This window comes from Salmo salar, chromosome ssa25 (assembly GCF_905237065.1).
Source record: "Salmo salar chromosome ssa25, Ssal_v3.1, whole genome shotgun sequence".
Taxonomy (NCBI): domain Eukaryota; kingdom Metazoa; phylum Chordata; class Actinopteri; order Salmoniformes; family Salmonidae; genus Salmo; species Salmo salar.
The window spans coordinates 40,388,004-40,403,868 of NC_059466.1; the positions used below are offsets into that span (position 1 = coordinate 40,388,004).

Sequence of the window (15,865 nt, forward strand, 5' to 3'; positions counted from 1 at the left end):
ATTTCAGCTATTGAAGCCAATTGAGTAGTGCAAAATTCCGTATGCTTTTCAGATTATAACACTGCACAAAACCACTAACTGAAGTAAACTTGTTAAAACATTCTCTATATTTAATTGGTAAAATTATATTAGATTACAGAAAAGGTATTTTGGAAGAGTCAGTACATGTTGTTCAGTTAAAAAAAAAGGAGATCTTCGAAGGGAGTCCATGGAGACAGACCTATACAACCCACATTTTAGATACATCAATAATGTCCAGGTCATCCTTCCGCCACTGACCTGTAAAGGATGTTATAAACTACAATCTTCATAGGATCAGTTTACATCATTCAAACACAAAGCTTAACATTTTCCTATAGGGGAGCGTGGCTAGGAGAGTTATTTTCCTCGCTCGTGCCCGTCACTTGTAAACACTACCATGGTGTGGAAGGGCGCTCTCCAAAACTTAAACAAATAAGGACCAGAAAAGCAGCTGCCTACAGAATGAGAGGAAGCTAGCCCAACACACCAGCCCATTGATATCAATGCCACAAAAGAGGGGTATAACAAAACAGTGTCCACACTTTCGAAAGGCAGTCCCAAACTTTCTTAGGGCGTTGTGGCGACTAAACTGGACATTTTGGATCCAGTGAGTGTCTCTGAGCCAGCGGTCTGGGGGCAGTTGCACTGGTAGCCATCTTGAAACAGTGGTGCACCATTGAGTCTGTCCAAAGAAATCAAAACATAACAAAGCTAACTATTTCACACATAAGGAACACTATACATTCTCCAACAGCAGTGGGTTGTCTGGAAGATGTTTCTTTTCCCTTTATTCTCCAGCGGGATGGCTTGACAAGAAGAGGGTGATAATAGACAGAGAAATGCACAGTGCACGATGCACAGTGCCAAAGCCATAGACTACACTTCCCAGAGAGCCAATGTGCATCATGTGATTCAGGACCACCCCTTCTGAGGAGAAGAGGGCTGCACACCCTTCATACCCAGAAAAACATTCTTCAACGCCCCTTACAGAGAGAGAGAGAGAGATACTTGGAGGGGGATAAATACTCAGAGAGAGAGAGAGATACTCAGAGAGAGAGGGCGAGAAAGAGAGACAGACTGCTTGTTCGAGAGGCTTGGCGCGGCAGAAAGTTAATCTTCATCGTCGTTCTCATCGAAGTCGTCCTCCTCGTCATCATCCCCCATGTACGACACAGGGGTCTCAACACGGGAGCTGCTGTAGTGAGAGTCATTAGAGCTGGAGGCCAGGGGACCATCTGCACCGCTGTCACTACAGAGAGAGATACAGAGGGGGAAGAAGAGAGTCGTAGAGTTTGTAGGGATGTGCATCTTTCCCTTTCAGGACAATTCAATACCTACGGTGGCTTCGGAAAGTATTCAGACCCCTTGACTATTTCCGAATTTTGTTAGGTTACAGCCTTATTCTAAAATTGATTAAATGTTTTTTTCCTCCTCATCAATCTACACACAATACCCCATAACAACAAAGCTAAAACAGGTTTACAAATGTTTGCTAATTTATAATTAAAATAAATAACTGAAATATGACATTTACATAAGTATTCAGGACCCTTTACTCAGTACTTTGTTGAAGCACCTTTGGCAGCGATTGCAGCCTCAAGGCTTCTTGGGTATGACGCTGCAAGCTTGGCACACCTGTATTTGAGAAGTTTCTCACATTCCTCTCTGCAGATCCTCTCAAGCTCTGTCAGCTTAGATGGGGAGCGTCGCTGCACAGCCATTTTCAGGTCTCTCCAGAGATGTTCAATTAGGTTCAAGTCCGGGCTCTGGCTGGGTTACTCACGGATATTCAGAGACTTGTCCCAAAGCCACTCCAGCGTTGTCTTAGCTGTGTGCTTAAGGTCGTTGTCCTTTTGGAAGGTGAACCTTCGCCCCAGTCTGAGGTCCTGAGTGCTCTGGAGCAGGTTTTCATCAAGGATGTCTCTGTACTTTGCTCTGTTCATCTTTGCCTTGATCCTGACTAGCCTCCCAGTCCCCGCCACTGAAAAACATCCCCACAGCATGATGCTGCCACCACCATGCATCACAGACTGGGATGGTGCCAGGTTTCCGACAGACATGACGCTTGGCATTCAGGCCAAAGAGTTCAATCTTGGTTTCATCAGACCAGAGAATCTTGTTTCTCATGGTTTGAGTCTTTAAGTGCATTTTGGAAACCGCCAATCTGGCTACATGTGCCTTTTACTGAGGAGTGGCTTCCGTCTGGCCACGCTACCATAAAGGCCTGATTGGTTGAGTGCTGCAGAGATGGCAGTCCTTCTGGAAGTTTCTCCCATCTCCACAGAGGAACTCTGTCACAGTGACTATCGGGTTCTTGGTCACCTCCCTGACCAAGGTCGTTCTCCCCCGATTGCTCAGTTTGGCCTGGCAGCCAACTCTAGGAAGAGTTTGGAACCACCAAGACTCTTCCATTTAAGAATGATGGAGGCCACTGTGTTCTTGGGGACCTTCAATGCTGCAGACATTTTTTGCTACCTTTCCCCAGATCTGTGCCTCGACAAAATCCTGTCTCTGAGCTCTACGGACAATTCCTTCAACCTCATGGTTTTTGCTCTGACATGCACTGTCAACTGTGGGACGTTATATAGACAGGTGTGTGCCTTTCCTGTCCAATCTATTGAATTTAACACAAGTGGACTCCAATCAAGTTGGAGAAACATCTCAAGGATTATCAATGGAAACAGGATGCACCTGAGCTCAATTTCAAGTCTTAAAGCAAAGGGTCTGAATACTTATGTAAATTAGGTATTTCTGTTTTGTATTTTTAATACATTTGCAAAAATGTCTAAAAACCTCTTTTCGCTTTGTCATTATGGGGCATTTTGTGTAGATTTGAGATTTTCAATTTACTTTATTTTAGATAAAGGCTGTAATGTAATAAAATGTGGAAAAAGTCAAGGGGTCTGAATACTTTCCGAAGGCACTATATCTAGACACATGGGCTCCGATACCATACAGGAACTAAACGTTTTAGTTTGATTAGAGAACGAATCGCACAAACATTTGCTGCATTAACACATTCATTTTCCATTCTAAATGAAAATGTGCTGCTGATGAAGCTCGTGAGCTGGGCCTCTCTGATCTGGATCTGTCTGAGCCGACTACTATGGTGTACGTACTATGTAGGCACCTGAGCTGAGCCATAAGGGAGACTAAGCATCTACCACTCACTACCACTATCGGATTAGGTTGGGCAATGTAGCCCATTTTGTCCCCACACTCTGGTTCTGAAATCACCATAACCCACTAATTAACTTGTCATTTTTGCAGATTGTGTTTGAGCTAGTTACGTATCAATATTTATTATTTACAAATTAGCTATGACATAGTCAATGGATATATAGCACAACTCTGGATTTCCCACCCTCCCATCTCAAAATCAAATGGTTTGGACGTTTTTAGAGAGTGGTGATCTCTTCTCCTCTCGCTTCAGCCATGCAGTGCGCCTCACAAAAGTGATTGCTGTCCTCGTTATGAAATGATCAACTTAACCCTGTACATATGAAAAACGACCAAAATAATTGCTGATGGTGAACCTGAACAATCAAAATAAAATCCATTGTAAGCCCCGTTCAGCAGGTATAGCCAGATGACTTGGCTCCGGTAGATTACTTTTTATTTCCGGTAAAACACCATTTTCAACAGCGCATGATAACAATCAACTAATTATACAGGTTGTTACTCAACTCATAAAGCCTAATATCACGCAAGTCATTTTATCATTTGAATGCTTAAGCTGCTGCGCAATGTGCCAGATCAGGAACAGGCCGCCTACCTCCCATGGGTCAGTGTGCAGAGCTGGGCACAGTGTGCAGTTTGACTAGCCTACCGGTATTCCCTGAGGTTGTTCAGCACGCAAAATGTCTTGTAGATCAATGACTGTCAACACAGTTACATGCAGTTGGACACTGAAGGAGAGGAAGTATCAGTTGTCATAAGAGATGATGTATTTTTGGAAGGAAGAATGTAATATGAGATAAAGAAATGTGTGAACTGCTGATTCGTAACGTTTGTATTGATTTTCTGACCGCTACATTTGGATCGGGTTGGGGTCCGCGGACTGATGCACTTGTATCTTAAACATTTGAATCGGGGACCGATGCGTATCAGTGAATTGTTACATGGGCCGGTGGCAAGCCTGACTAAGAGGAGAGAGACTCACCTGCCCTGGCCGTGATTGCGCCGCCCGTTGGTGGAGGATCCTCCAGTGATGTAGACGTTACTGATGGGACCCTGGGCCATCTCTATGTGACAGACAGTAGTACACACATTCACATATAGACCTTAGAGAAAACCACACAGGCCCTTGTTTCTCATAGCCAATGTACCCCGAATGATCAGCGTTTTACAATGCCCAATTCATTTACTTTAATAGAGATTGTGTGTAGCTCGATGACTCAAGCTATGACAGATGATTTGGGCATTAAGTTTAAGCATACGCTATGACCCCTGATCCCAATGACCTCTGACCTGTGACGTAGGGCTCCAGGGCTTTGGGCACCAGGCTGCGTGCCACCTTCAGGTCCTCCGGGGAACATTTGCCCACCTCCAGGCCACAGGCCATGCCCATGCGCTTCAGCACCTCAATATCGTCGTGGATCTCAAACATGTTGTCAAAGTTAAACAGGTACTCAAACCTGAACACAGCAGAATGGGAGAGGAAGAAATGAAGAATATAATAGCATGGTTAGAACATGAATAAATTCATTCAAAACATTCAACCATGAAAAACTCAATCGGTGTGTTGCCATGGCCTCGACGTTGGACAAAATAAAATGTCTTTACATTACTTTAATTGATGATCAATTTCCACTGACATACACCAACACACACACAGTCACTGACTTGTCATTTGAGATGCTGCAGTCGATGACTGTCTTCTTGCTGGTGTTGATGATGATGAAGGGGAGGTGGATGAGAGAGTTGGGGGGTGGAGGTCTGTTGGCCTGCTGTTCCGTCTGTCTGTTCCGCTGCACCAGGTTCTTAAAGGCTATTTGCTGCAGGAGAGGAACATCACGGAGAGAATGTTAGAATAATGTTAAGTCAACCCGTGGTCTTGTATTTTATGCTTCCCTTAAATCATTGATTGTATTGTTGTCTATGAGGCAGGCTTGTCCTATGATCACCTGTAATATGAGCTCTTGGAGTTGTGACTGCTTCTGCTTGATTCTCTCCAGTCGCCTTTGTCTCTCCACCTACAAAGGAAGAGCAGAACGCAGACAGGGTGTCAGAGCATAAGAGAAAAGGGGGAGTGAGGAGAGTTCATAGTTGGCCAGGTGACTGTGTGTGTGTGTGTGTGTGTGTGTGTGTGTGTGTGTGTGTGTGTGTGTGTGTGTGTGTGTGTGTGTGTGTGTGTGTGTGCGCGCGCGCATAGACTTACCTCTAGGTTCTGGCACTCCTGGGCTGAGTTGGTAGGCAGACCAATCCACTTGATCTCTTTCTTCTCTTTAGAGATGATGTTCATGGCCATGAGCACATTGAGCGCGTCATACACACGCCGTCGGATGTTCTTCTGGTCATACACATGCTACAAGGAGAGAGGGAAGAGGTTCATCTCTGACTTTGATTCCTGTGTGTGCAGAGAGCTTACAATGGATTTTTGAGGCGATTTCGTAAGAAAACCAGTGTCCTAAAGCCTCCTGTCCGCACATTGATTCCGAAATCGCAGCAGAAGTTTTCAAGGAGGTGAATGTGGACGAGAGAGGACGTTCGATGTCCAAACACTGAAGCAGTAGTAGCGCAAATAAATTAGGCTCGAGGAAGACCATGTCAGAGAATCGTCATTTCCTAAACAGGTTTGTTGTGTCTATGAAATTGTGACAACATAAAGAGGTTTGCTTTGTCTGAGCGATGCCACAATGATGTGTTCTGTCTGAGAGAAAGTGATATTAAAGTTCTGTCAGAGAGAGGTGTCATAATGAGGAGTTCTGTAAGAGAGAGTGATGTCATAATGAGGTGTTCTGTCAGAGAGAGGTGTGTCATAATGAGGAGTTCTGTAAGAGAGAGTGATGTCATAATGAGGTGTTCTGTCAGAGAGAGGTGTGTCATAATGAGGAGTTCTGTAAGAGAGAGTGATGTCATAATGAGGTGTTCTGTCAGAGAGAGGTGTGTCATAATGAGGAGTTCTGTAAGAGAGAGTGATGTCATAATGAGGTGTTCTGTCAGAGAGAGGTGTGTCATAATGAGGAGTTCTGTAAGAGAGAGTGATGTCATAATGAGGTGTTCTGTAAGAGAGAGTGATGTCATAATGAGGTGTTCTGTCAGAGAGAGGTGTGTCATAATGAGGAGTTCTGTAAGAGAGAGTGATGTCATAATGAGGTGTTCTGTCAGAGAGAGGTGTGTCATAATGAGGAGTTCTGTAAGAGAGAGTGATGTCATAATGAGGTGTTCTGTCAGAGAGAGGTGTGTATTCTTCTGTGTTTAATCACGATTGCTGCTGACAGACTACTTTGATTGACGGCCAACGTCAAATTGGCTAGCTAGCTAATAACAGATCACATCAATATGGCTAGTTAACAAGCCAACTTTCAGGGGGTGAACTAGGTGGCTATATTTGTTTGCTATCTATAGTGGTGATGACAGTAGTCCGACTGACAACTTTACCGGGACGAGGACTTGCCAATGTCAAGCTCTTTCCAAAAGCCTAATCTCTGATGAAGCAAGCTAAATGACACGCTGTTTGCTTAGCTACCTAGCTACATGCCAAATGGATAGGCTACCCTCACGTATCTGAAAACAGTAAACTGATGTTTACTGATCATGAAAAGCATGCAGTTACTTGCTGTATGACTGATGTTAAAGATAAATGCGGAATAACCGGAAATGTGTAGTTCAGACTATGCTTTTCAAATCAAATCAAATTGTATTAGTCACATGCGCCGAATACAACAGGTAAGAGCAGCAGTAAAACAACAATAGCGAGACAATATACAGGGGGGTACCGGTACAGAGTCAATTGTGTGGGGGCACCGGTTAGTTGAGGTAATATGTACATGTAGGTAGAGTTACTAAAGTGACTATGCATAGATGATAACAGAGAGCAGCAGCGGTGCAAAAGAGGGGGAGAGGGCAATGCAAATAGTCTGGGTAGCCATCTGATTATTTGTTCAGGAGTCTTATGGCTTGTTTGGCAGAAGCTGTTTAGAACCCTCTTGGACCAAGACTTGGCGCTCCGGTACAGTCTATGACTTGGGTGGCTGGAGTCTTTAACAATTTTTAGGGCCTTCCTCTGACACTGCCTGGTATCGAGGTCCTGGATGGCAGGAAGCATGGACCCAGTGATGTACTGGGCGGTTTGCACTACCTTCTGTAGTGCCTTGTGGTCGGAGGCCGAGCAGTTGCCATACCAGGCACTGATGCAACCAGTCAGGATGCTCTCGATGGTGTAGCTGTAGAACCTTTTGAGGATCTGAGGACCCATGCCAAATATGTTCAGTCTCCTGAAAGGGAATAGGTTTTGTCGTGTCCCCTTCACAACTGTCTTGGTGTGCTTGGACCATGTTAGTTTGTTGGTGATGTGGACACCAAGGAACTTGAAGCTCTCAACCTGCTCCACTGCAGCCCCGTCGATGAGAATGGGGGCGTGCTCGGTCCTCTTTTTCCTGTAGTCCACAATCATCTCCTTTGTCTTGATCACGTTGAGGGAGAGGTTATTGTCCTGGCACCACACGGCCAGGTCTCTGACCTCCTCCCTATAGGCTGTCTAGTCGTTGTCGGTGATCAGCCCTACCTACCACTGTTGTGTCATCGACAAACTTAATGATGGTGTTGGAGTCGTGCCTGGCCGTGCAGTCATGAGTGAACAGGGAGTACAGGAGGGGACTGAGCACTCACCCCTGAGGGGCCCCTGTGTTGAGGATCAGCGTGGCGGATGTGTTGTTAACTACCCTTACCACCTGGGGGTGGCTCATCAGGAAGTCCAGAATCCAGTTGCAGAGGGAGGAGTTTAGTCCCTGGGTCCTTAGCTTATTGATGAGCTTTGAGCGCACTATGGTGTTGAACGCTGAGCTGTAGTCAGTGAATAGCATTCTCACATAGGTGTTCCTTTTGTCCAGGTGGGAAAGGGCAGTGTGGAGTGCAATAGAGATTGCAAAGTCTGTGAATCTGTTGGGGCAATATGCAAATTGGAGTGGGTCTAGGGTTTCTGGGATAACGGTGTTGATGTGAGCCATGACCAGCCTTTCAAAGCACTTCATGGCTACAGAAGTGCAATGTTAGTGCAATGGGTCGGTAGTCATTTAGGCAGGTTACCTTAGTGTTCTTGGGCACAGGCACTATGGTGGTCTGCTTAAAACATGTTGGTATTACTGACTCAGACAGGTAGAGGTTGAAAATGTCAGTGAAGACACTTGCCAGCTGGTCAGCGCATGCTCGCAGTACACGTCCTGGTAATCCGTCTGGCCCTGCGGCCTTGTGAATGTTAACCTGTTTAAAGGTCTTACTCACATCGGCTGCGGAGAGCGTGATCACAGTCTTCTGGAACAGCTGGTGCTCTCATGCATGTTTCAGTGTTATTTGCCTAGAAGCGAGCATAGAAGTAGTTTAACTCGTCTGATAGGCTCATGTCACTGGGCAGCTCTCGGCTGTGCTTCCCTTTGTAGTCTGTAATGGTTTGCAAGCCCTGCCACATCGATGAGCATCAGAGCCGGTGTAGTACAATTCAATCTTAGTCCTGTATTGACGCTTTGCCTGTTTGATGGTTTGTCAGAGGGCATAGCGGGATTTCTTATAAGCTTCCAGGTTAGAGTTCCGCACCTTGAAAGCGACAGCACTAGCCTTTAGCTCAGTGCGGATGTTGCCTGTAATCCACGGCTTCTAATTGGAGTATGTACGTACGGTCACTGTGGGGACGACGTCATTGATGCACTTACTGATGAAGCCAGTGACTGATGTGGTGTACTCCTCAATGCCATCGGAAGAATCCCGGAACATATTCCAGTCTGTGCTAGCAAAACAGTCCTGTAGCTTAGCATCTGCTTTATCTGACCACGTTTTTATTGATAGATATATTCAATAGATGATATTAAAACCAAATAGTTATTACATATAACAATCCCTTGAAAATGGCACGTAGTTGTCAATGGTTTTAATAGAGCTAGGGGTCTTCTTGCCCACCCGGCAGCAAAATCGAACACTCTGCACCGTATTGTCACATTTTATTGATGAGGACCTATTCAGTCAGACAGAATGTGCGATGTCATAATGGAGAATTCCACCTGAGAAAAAGGGATGTCATAAATACCTCCCCTGCCTGCTCTGAGGTATAGCCCTATGCAGTGTGTGCATACAGATTCAGAACTCACTGAGTCGTTGGGGGAGATGTGGTTGTCTGCAGCGCTGAACTCCGCCACCAGCTCGTCTGCCACCTCGTTGTAGGTGGTCACACCTTTCTTCTGCACCTTCTCACACACCTTCATGGAGAAATGTCTCAGGCCCTTGCCATTCTTCTCCCCCTTCTTACCACGCTTCCTGTGGACAAAGAAGTGATCAAATAGCTGTTTACTTCTAGATTCCACTGGTATATCGCACACAATACCTAAACATCTAAAACCAGCTAGGTGCTCAAATAGCTTCTCTATCAATGAACAGAGAGGAGGGGGTGCCTCCTAAGTGACCTGCCAGGATGTGTGGTAGAATTATTTTTAGGGGGGGTAGTGACTCACCCCGAGGACCATGGCGACGCGTCGGCCGGCTGGCTCTGTGTGAGGAACTGGGAGTTTGGTGTTTGAGGGCTGTTCACAAGTATGGCACTGGAAACACTGGGCCTCTGGGGCGTACCAATCACCTACAGGGAGTGGGGGGGTGGGAAGAGAGGACCCAACCATTTTTAGTTTTAGAGTAAAATAGAAAATCTTTATTATTCCCATAGAGCAACTTGCTTTGCACCAAGCAGTCAAAATACAGTACACATACCTACAACAGAGCAATCTGAACTGACTCTCGACATCATGGCGTGGCAAGTGTGTCTCCCTCAAGACCAGCAGGAAAGATGGAAAGAGCATTATGCAGCTGACTCATAATGTACCAAGTGCCTGTGGTGGGGTGAACCTTCTCTGGGGTGATAAGGTGAAGAGAACTTCCTGCTTATAGTTGTTATGGGAGGCAGGCCAGGTAGGTGATGTATTCCACTGTCTACGGGCTGGTCATCGGGTGAAGCATAAGCTGTTCCCCATTATATATTATATATATATATATTACCATGTATGTAATGGGATGATGGGAGTAATCCTGCTGACTGCAGAGGTTGATCAGCTTAGGCTCAACCCCCGGTCACGTCACAATGATAATGGATGGGGCTTAGAGACCATGGATTCTGTGTGTGGTTTAAACTGTGTAGAGATTTCAGCAAGTGTATTTAAGTGGTGAGCTTGCAGTTAAGGTTGTGCTTGCAATGTCTGAGAGCAAATAACAACCTGCACTCTACCACACTGTGTCAAAATAAAATACTTTGTCATCAAGTCTGTGGTTGAGATATTTCTGTGGTAGACGCAATAGGGGGCCTGGGAAACGGACACACTCACCATGTGTGGAGCAATGTTGACATTGGAGGGCCCCAGGGTTTTAGGTAGTAGTTGTTTGGCCATGGGTATTGACACAGGATGGACAGCAACCAGAGACAGGACACCTGAGAGGGGACAGAGTCAACACTAGGGTTACTTGGAACCACTGTCCACAAAATGGCTGCATCTTTTCATATCCAGTTCTCAGGTAGATGGCTTCAGAGGACAGGAGGCCCTATAGAATGCAAGCTTACTGACCCAAAGGAAATTCTGAGTGTACCCAGAATCTATAGAACACCTGTCTGATAATGAAGCCCATGATTAGATGAGCAGAATGTTGTCAAAGGAGTAAAACGAGATGAGCTACATCTGTGCAGTCTCATTGCCCCCTGCTGTTGAGTTGAGACATACCTGACAGAGACCGGTATTGAATGAAACAGATCTGGAACACAACACACTGTTTTGCTCACCTTTACTGGGACTCCGATTCTGGTCAATGAAAACCTTCAATTCTCCATTGGTTTCCATCAGACCAACCTGTGGGAAAGACACCATCATCAACATCTATTCCAGTAAAATCTCAACAGCTGGTCTCTGTATTGAATCAGGACCAGCATGGAAGAACACTGCACCTGGTTGTCTCTGATCAGACTCACATCTTTGGCCATTATCCTCCTCTGATAAGTCACCAATTACTTCGCTGAAACAGAGAGCAACCATGATAGAGCCGGGTGTCTAATGAAATGGTCCACTCACAGTGTGGTGAAGAAGGTACAACAGTGTCTCTTCAACCTCAGGAGGCTGAAGAAATTTGGCGTGTCACCTAAAACCCTCACAAACTTTTACAGATGCACAACTGAGAGAATCCTGTCGAGCTGTATCACCGCCTGGTACGGCAACTGCACCGCCCTCAACCACAAGGCTCTCCAGAGGGTGGTGCGGTCTGCACAACGCATCCCCGGGGCCAAACTACCTGCCCTCCAGGACACCTACAGCACCCGATGTCAAAGGAAGGCCAAAAAGTTAATCAAGGACAACAACCACCCAAGCCCGACTGTTCACCTCGCTACCATCCAGAAGGCGAGGTCAGTACAGGTGCATCAAAGCTGGGACTGAGACTGAAAAACAGCTTCTATCTCAAGGCCATTAGACTGCTAAACAGCCATCACTAACTCAGAGAGGCTGCTGCCTACGTACAGACTCGAATCATTGCCCACTTTAATAAATGGATCACTAGTCACATTAACTAATGCAACTTTAATAATGTTTACATATCTTACATTACTCATCTCATATGTATATACTGTATCTCATATATATATACTATTTTATACCATCTTGCCTATGCTGCTCGGTCATCACTCATCCATATATTTATATGTACATATTCTTATTCCATCCCTTTAGATGTGTGTATTAGGTAGTTGTTGTGAAATTGTTAGATCACTTGTTAGATATTACTGCACTGTCAGAACTAGAAGCACAAACATTTCGCTACACTGGCAGTAACATCTGCTAACCATGTGTATGTGACCAATAAAATGTGATTTGATTTGGTTAGAACTCTGGATTTGTAGCCGTCTGTGTGTATAGAAGTATACACTGCTGGAAAACAAACTATTTTAAATTGGGGTTAACCTGCTTAAAATCACTTCAGGGTGGCATTGGAGAATGTAGAATGGCTTTGGTATGGGGTGCAAAAAAAGAAAATCGTGATTTGCGTTTAAAAAAAATACATTCAATCCCTCCCGTGTATGACAGTTGTATAGGCCTATGGGTGTTATGGGACAGTTCACAATCCCTGATATAACTATTTTCTTCACACAGGCAAACTATTGCACATTTATACGAACTGCATATTATACAATACATGTTTGCAAAGGTAGGCAGCAGATTGCGTTATTGATCAAGCAAAGCCTGCCTGTTTATAAGCAACATAGCTATTGCACAAAAGCACCACTAGCTGGCTACAGTACCTCGCTATTGCAGGAACAAAAACATGACTAGTCGACTAAATTATCTTTGCAAGTCAACTTCGATTGCATATTCCAAAGTGCTGAGACTGGTCAGCTGTGAGGAGTATCAGAAATTAATGTTTTAATATTTATGATATCTTATCATAACTTTCATCAAACTGTAAGGCCTAACGTTAGGTGTTGACCACGTCCTAGACCCGAGATTCCCCACGAAGTTTACAAGCAGAGCAGAAATTGCTAGCCAGCTACAACAATAAAAGGTGCCTGGATGGCTGATTACTTGTTGTAATGAGAATTTGTTTCCATTTAACATTCTGCGATGACCAGCTAGCTCGCACAAGGGACTAACTGATGCTAGCTATCTACCTAACATTAGTGATATTACAGGCTAGCTAACAACATTAGCTAATTCATTGAGGCACGTTTTGAGACGATTCCGAGTGCAAAACGATTGTGTATAAGAAAACTGATCCAATTTGATATTATGTGGTTATACTAATAAAAGCTAACATGCATTTGCAAGCAGGAATGACCGAGCAATTAAAAGGTTTAACTTGAAGTGCACTTACAAGTGCACTCTTTTCTTCTGCTTCTTCGGCGGCTGTTTTTGTTGGCATCGAGGACAGAGGAAGAGGAGGTCTAAATCCCTATCGCCAAACAGGAAACAAAACTAGACGCCAAATTATCGTGATTCTGAAATAATAGCTAGCTAATACATTTAGGTTTCTAAGCAACCCAATAATCCACGCATCAGATAAATGTACTTTTATTGGGGAGCATACATGGACCTTTAGGAATTACGTTAGTCAGCTTTCTGGTCAATCACGTCTCAATCTCAAAATGGATGCTTTTCAAAGTAACCTCGCTAGTCACCTAGCTTGCTAATAACTATGAATAATATTACTCGCGCTTGAAGGCCACGGGCGATTAAATAAAAAGTAAATGTATAGCTAGTTATAATAAAGCTAAAATAAAACGTGTCATTAATAAGTGGTCGAAAAGCGAAGACTGGAAGAGTAAGCGTTGCTAGCGCAAACCACTGCCTGAGGATATTATAACGGTGACGTTATTTAGAGAATTCATCTGCAAACTAATATAAAACGGCATAAATGTTAGCTAACTACGTCTGCAATATTTAACACAAACATACGAGCGAAAGATACAGCTATATAACTGGCTAGTTACAAGAACACGACTAATATTTTGATGAACAGCTGATGGATAAATTAGCCAACATTAGCAAGCTAGCGAGTTGGCATAAACAACGGGAAGTAGCTACAGTAGTAGCATGCAAGACAACTCGGTCAATGCAAATGGTTAGCTTACTTGCTAACATAACAAGATACCTCCAACTTTTAAAGCAGGTAGGCTATTCTTTTTGATAGCTAGACAGACAAATCCTCCTTTCGAATGTCACGTTAATAAATGCCCCCTTTCAATCGACAACGACCAAAGTCTATTGACTTTGTTAGCAGTAATCTCGAAATGCCTCTTAAGCAGTTACCATCCTTTCTCTCAAACCAATCTTGGCGGTGTCTAATATCTGATGTTTCGGATTGGATAGTTTTAACATGACGCAGGCATTCCGTGCCTGTAAAGCCACGCCTTTAGGGCAGGACCTCCTTTCCCGCGTTCTTCCATTGGTCTCCAGTTGTTCAGCGTTTCAGGACCCTTTTCCGGGATTTGAAACTGACACGCAAAATCCTATTTTTAACTGATAAAATTGCAAAGAAACCGCTTGTAAATCGTAAGGATCCATTTGAAATCATCGCAAATCAGAGGTCAGTGTCATAATGACTCACCTGTTCAGTGATATAGCTGGTATACAAGCTCAGCCATCTCTATATACACACTGATTTAGGAACAGCTCATCTTCACTGGATCTTTACCATAACATTTGGATGTAGTTGCAGCATTGACTTTAGATCAGTGGTCAGAGGAAACATCACCGTGTGTGTTATACCCCAATCCTTTAATTTATTGTGATTGATGAACTGAGATTGTGAAGTCAACCGTAAATTGTCTATAGTTTATTACAGTACATGCATGTAGTGGAGAGGGTACAGGAGCGCCAAGTCTAGGTCCAAAAGGCTTCTTATCAGTTTCTACCCCAAGCCATAAGACTCCTGAACCGCTAATCAAAGGGCTACCCGGACCCATCTTTTACGCTGCTTCTACTCTGTTTATTATCTATGCATAGTCACTCTAACTCAACCTACATGTACATATTACCTCAATTACCTCGACTAACCGGTACCCCCTGTATATAGCCTCGCTATTGTTTACTCCTGCTCTTTAATTATTATTTACTTTTATTTCTAGGTATTTTCTTAACTGTATTGTTGGTTAAGGGCTTGTAAGTAAGCATTTCACTGTAAGGTCTACTACACCTGTTGTATTAGGCGCATGTGACAAATACATTTTGATTTGCACTGTTTAGAGAAAGACTTTAAAAATAAGTATATGGTGTTTGTGCATTCCCAAATGAGATGAGAATGAATATGTACCTTTGTATGCTCAATACTGTCTGAGTTTCTGTTCAGCATTTTGTGACATCAGCTGATGTAAGAAGGGCTTTATAAATACATTTGATTTGAATACATTACATTTAGATCTGAATACCATGTTGAGACCAGTTGAATATATTCTCCTGATTACTGAGTGTGTGTGAGAGTGTTGTACCTGGGTGATTTTCATGAAACTAGTTAACAAAAAAACTGTAGAAAATTGAGTTACAAAACCATGATGCATCTGCCAAAATCAACTATTATTCTGAGGACTAAGATGTCTCGTTTTTGGGAAAGTGTCTTATTTTAAATACATTTTACATTTGACTGAATTTTGTCAATTTTCACACCAAATTCTCCTTCTCAGATCATTTTATACAATTTCTTTTCTTTAGAATTTTTTTTTATTTCAATAAAACATGTTTCTGTAGTTTGTCCATAAATCATACAAATTGTATACTACTTGAAATCTACATTAAACTATATTTATTACGTACAAAGCCTATCTCCGACCTTTTTAACCTGTCTCCTTTCTGGGGAGGTTCCCATTGCTTGGAAGGCAGCCATGGTCTGTCCTTTATTTAAAGGGGGAGATCAAGCTGACCCTAACTGTTATAGGCCTATTTATTTTTTTCCCTGTTTATCAAAAGTGTTGGAAAAACGTGTTAATAATCAACTGACTGGCTTTCTACAATATTCTCTCAGATATGCAATCTGGTTTTTGCTCAGGTTATGGATGTGTCACTGCAACCTTAAAGGTCCTCAATGACATCACCATTGCCCTTGATACTAAGCAATATTGTGCTGCTATTTTCATTGAGTTGGCCAAAGCTTTTACTACGGTAGACCTAGGGTTGCACAT

General features: G+C 43.6%; 1 protein-coding gene across 3 annotated transcripts; it reads right to left on the bottom strand.

Moving 5' to 3' along the window:
* Window positions 1–84: 84 nt before the first annotated feature.
* Window positions 85–14,043, bottom strand: LOC106586764 (transcription factor Dp-1). 3 transcript variants are annotated; one of them, XM_014174372.2, is made up of 12 exons: window positions 13,066–13,964; window positions 11,177–11,220; window positions 10,991–11,057; window positions 10,542–10,645; window positions 9,684–9,805; window positions 9,324–9,489; window positions 5,402–5,548; window positions 5,148–5,216; window positions 4,867–5,018; window positions 4,492–4,658; window positions 4,184–4,265; window positions 85–1,270 (listed from the first exon to the last, which is right to left on the bottom strand). In XM_014174372.2, exons 2-12 carry the CDS (start codon window positions 11,186–11,188, stop codon window positions 1,132–1,134), a joined length of 1,227 nt encoding a protein of 408 aa, XP_014029847.1. In that variant the 5' UTR covers window positions 11,189–11,220; window positions 13,066–13,964; the 3' UTR covers window positions 85–1,131. The 3 variants fall into 3 exon arrangements, with proteins under 3 accessions (XP_014029847.1, XP_014029845.2, XP_014029846.1); XM_014174370.2 differs by lacking the exons at window positions 11,177–11,220; window positions 13,066–13,964 and adding an exon at window positions 14,001–14,043; XM_014174371.2 differs by lacking the exon at window positions 11,177–11,220.
* Window positions 14,044–15,865: the final 1,822 nt, after the last annotated feature.